Here is a 4,242-nt window from a genome sequence, read left to right as displayed (position 1 = left end):
ACAGAAACAAAGACATATAGATGATATATTGAAAAATAAATAAATAGAATGCAACCACAACAATGAGTACATGAATATATAGGCGCATCCTCAGGTCTTCAATGTTGAAATAGTGCGGCCCCACGTATTTCAATAAAACACACACACACACACACACACACACACGTACCGTACATATATTCATACACATGTATACAACTATATATATATATATATATATATACATATATATATATATATATATATATATATATATATATATATATATATATATATATATATATATATATATATATATATATATATATATAATATATATATATAAATACATATACACATACACACACACACAAATTAACATATATGGAATCCCATGAAGCAGCATTGAATAAAATCTATTCGTGATGGGACGTGGGAAGACCTCCTTTTGCACCGAAAAGAGTCCCTGGAGAAATTTCTGTTACTAGATGACATGTGTAAAAACAAATACACTGGGCTGTGAATGACGTCACCGGAACGTAAGACGCATGCGTTAATGCGTCTTTGCCTCGTCACTTTCCCAAAATCTGCCATTCACAGCACGAAAAGAACAAATCCATTCTTATATTAGAACACCATACTATACGTTTGATACTATGTGTAAAACTAAAGTTAAATAAATATTTCTTGGGGTTGTAGTTGATGGCACAAAGGGAAACAGGGACGAAGGATTCCTTCTATCCAATGATGCCATTCATAGTCCAAAGTGGTTTGGCCACGTGTCGTCCAGAAGGAGTATTTTCTGCAAGGATAATTTCTACAGCAGAAGGCCCGAGCTTGTTAAATATGACTTCCCAGAAAATTATTTTATTCAACGCTGCTTTGTGCAGCTTATTTAATTCCAGCTTGCTCAAGCTTTACACAGCTCAGCAAACGTACCGTATGACCGCAGGCTGTTCTAATATAAGACAGAATTCGTTCTTTTCGGACTATGAAGGGCAGAGTTTGTGTTCGTAGCTGACGGTGCGGAAATGCATACGCTCTATAATTCAGTGACTTCATTCATAGCCCAATCAATGTCTTTTCGCATCATGCCGAGGTGAATTTTCCAGGGGACAATTTCCGCAGCGGAATGTCTTCTCATGTTCGAGTGCGCACGTGAGTGGAATATGACTTTACAACAATATATATATATATATATATATATATATAGATATATATATATATATATATATATATATATATATATATATATTAGGTTGTTTCACATGAAATGTCGTATTTGAAAGGCAACAATAAAATGTTTCAGAAGTGTTAGAGAACTGATTTATTTAATTAGAGTATGATCCATGTTCATTTATGATGTTTATCCAACGTTTCTCTATGTCATATATTCCATCTCTTAAAAAAAATCATATTTTGCTGTGATAAACTGTTCGAATGCTTCAGTTAACTATTCTCTATTTAAGAATGTTTTTTTGCTTATGAAAAGCTCAAAATCCTTAAATAAGTGATATCAGGGGAATAGGGAGGATGTTGCAAAAGCTCATAATTCAGGCTTTGAAACTCATGGACCGTAGCTTGAGGAGTGTGAGGACGTGCATTGTCGTGGAGCAAAATTGGGCCATCTCTACTCTCTAGTCTGGATTGCTTCTTTTTCAAATTCTCACGCATACAATCAATTTCCTGGTAATACGATGTTGCTGTTACCGTTTTTACTTGTTGCAAAAATGAATAATGAATAACTCCCTTCGCAGACCATCATAGAGTGGCCATTAACTTTTTAGGGTGCAATGGTGAGTTTGGTAAGTGTTTAGGTGACTGTCCTGTTCTCCTGCTGTTGTCAAAGAATATCCATTTCTCGACCATCGGTTCGACCGATCAAAGTAATGATTTGTTGCAAAAATGGTCTTTTTCCAGTCGAGAAAGCAATAAGGAGCACACTTCAATGTGTCTGTGTTTTTTTAATCTCGTTCAGTTGATGTGGCTTTTCCAATTTTTTACAGGTGTCCAAGAACAGTTGTGCGAGATGTTTGGAGTTCTGATGAAAGTTTTCAAACCTTCGTTCTTGGATTTTGCTCAACCAAAACATTTAATCCATCATGCCGAATAACTGATTTTTGGTCTACCCCTTGGTTTATTTTCAAGGCTATCATCTCCTGAACGAGAGCTTTGGAACCATCTCTGAACAGTTCTGATGTCAAGAAAACCATTACCAAAGGCCTGCTTGATATTTCGTAGAACTTCTGCAGCAGAGTGATCCAGTTTGTACTCATACGAGAAAATCACTCAGCATAGTTTGGTTGTTATCATTATCATAAGGTCTGTGGGTACGAATTTTGTATACCAATATTGTTGGGAAAGAAAAAGAATCAAGGTTAAATGCAAGCTATCTTACATATTAAAATTGAAAATGTGCGCGCGCGTGTGTGTGTGTGTGTGTGTGTGTGTGTGTGTGTGTGTGTGTGTGTGTGTGTGTGCGTGCACGCGCGCGTGTGTGTGTATCGGTATATCCTCGTTTTGCGCCAAAACGGCTCGACCGATATTTCTTAAACTTCACACGCACATTGCTTATATGTCTGGGGAGGTTTTAAGTATAAATTGATTTCGAAAAAATGTTCGGGTAAACGACAGGAGGAACCACAGTCCGGCGCGGGTAAATGGCGGGAGTAACTATGACTCTCATCTTATGTTTGCATATGCGTGGGTATGTTTGGGGGTATGTAGGAGGGTGTGTGGGCGGATGTTAGAAACTGGCAACAATTACACCCTCTTGCGGGTAAACGGAGTGAGGAACCATATTTCAGCGCGGGTAAACGGTGGGAGTAACCATAGCTCTCAGTTCAACGGAGATCTACATTGGCTTTGCCAAAGAGCCATTTTGGCTCCTAAAAACGTTGTGGTCAGTGCAATCAACAACAACCTCTTACTGCATTTGCCTGGGGACGTGACAGTCTATAAGTCAGTAGACATCATTCCCAATCAGGATGAGGTAGTTGATTATCCCACTGAATTTTTGAATTCCTTTGAGCCTTCAGGTGTATCTCCACATATTCTTACTCTTAAAATAGGTAGCCCTGTTATGCTGATAAGGAATTTAAATCCACCGACGTTGGGCATTGTTATCACAAAATTACTTCCCAATGTCATTGAAGCATCGATTATGACCGTCTGTGGTAAAAGTCAAGACGTCTTGATACTGCGAATTCCCCTTATGCCGTCGGCTGCTGACTTACCGTTCACATTCCGCAGACTGCATTTTCCGATTAGACTCAGTTACTCAGTCCATTAATAAGTCCCAGGAGCAGTCGCTGTCTGTCGTTGAACTTTACTTAGCCGAACCATGCTTTTCACGCGGTCAACTGTACGTTGGCTGCTGAAGAGTGGGTTGTAGGAACAGTTTATATACCTTCATCCCCTAGGGGAAAACAAAAAATGCTGTTTGTAAGGAAGTTTTGTAGACTTGCCGTACTGGCATATTTCACTCCTACGTTATTGCTGTAATAATTTTTGTTGCTTTATTTTTTCACTTGATTGTTGTCGTAATATTGCACGTGCGGTTCCCTTTAAGAGTTACTTAGGTGTTAGTCTTGCCATAAAACGTGAAAGGTGTTTAAGGGAGGGGGCGTTAATCGCTTTATTAGTTTCATAACCTTTTCGAACTAACGACCTCGGGCAACGCCGGTGCGCCTGCTAGTACATTATTAAATTCTGAAATGATTAGAATAACAAGTAATTAAAACTGCGATATTTCATGTGAAACAACAGAATATACATATACATGTGTGTGTGTGTGTGTCTGTGTGTGTGTGTGTGTGTGTGTGTACATACACTCACATACACACATACACACACATCGTAAAACGGATTATCACAATAAAATAATTTCAAAATACGTGTTAAAATCTTTAAGATCCATAATTACAAAACTACATTAAAGTATTAAATTTCAAACAGGTCTAACTTCTTGTAGAGAATATTCATTGCAATATACCTTTGAAATGACTTGATACTAACTTTCATATATATATATGTGTGTGTGTGTGTGTGTGTGTGTGTGTGTGTGTGTGTGTGTGTGTGTGTGTGTGTGTGTGTGTGTGTGTGTGTGTGTGTGTGTGTGTGTGTATGTGTGTGTGTGTGTGTGTGTGTGTGTGTGTGTGTATCATAGTAAAAATGGATACCCTTCTAGATAATTAAAAGGGTGAGATACCGTACATATTTACAAATACACATATAACTACATGTATCGTTACATAGATAAAA

General features: G+C 37.7%; 1 protein-coding gene across 1 annotated transcript; it reads left to right on the top strand.

The window, feature by feature from the left end:
* The first annotated feature begins 2,722 nt into the window (after positions 1 to 2,722).
* On the top strand, positions 2,723 to 3,271 carry LOC106869333 (uncharacterized). Its single transcript, XM_014915043.2, has one exon. The coding sequence runs from the start codon at positions 2,723 to 2,725 to the stop codon at positions 3,269 to 3,271; it is 549 nt and encodes a 182-aa protein (XP_014770529.2).
* Positions 3,272 to 4,242: the final 971 nt, after the last annotated feature.

The sequence above is a fragment of the Octopus bimaculoides genome, chromosome 7 (assembly GCF_046866305.1).
Source record: "Octopus bimaculoides isolate indiv1 chromosome 7, ASM4686630v1, whole genome shotgun sequence".
Taxonomy (NCBI): Eukaryota; Metazoa; Mollusca; class Cephalopoda; order Octopoda; family Octopodidae; genus Octopus; species Octopus bimaculoides.
Note: the sequence above shows the minus strand (reverse complement) of the source record. Positions and strands in the feature narration are given on the sequence as shown.

Coding starts and splice junctions, on each gene's coding strand:
- LOC106869333 (XM_014915043.2), top strand. CDS start 2,723: ATGTTAGAAACTGGCAACAATTACACCCTCTTGCGGGTAAACGGAGTG.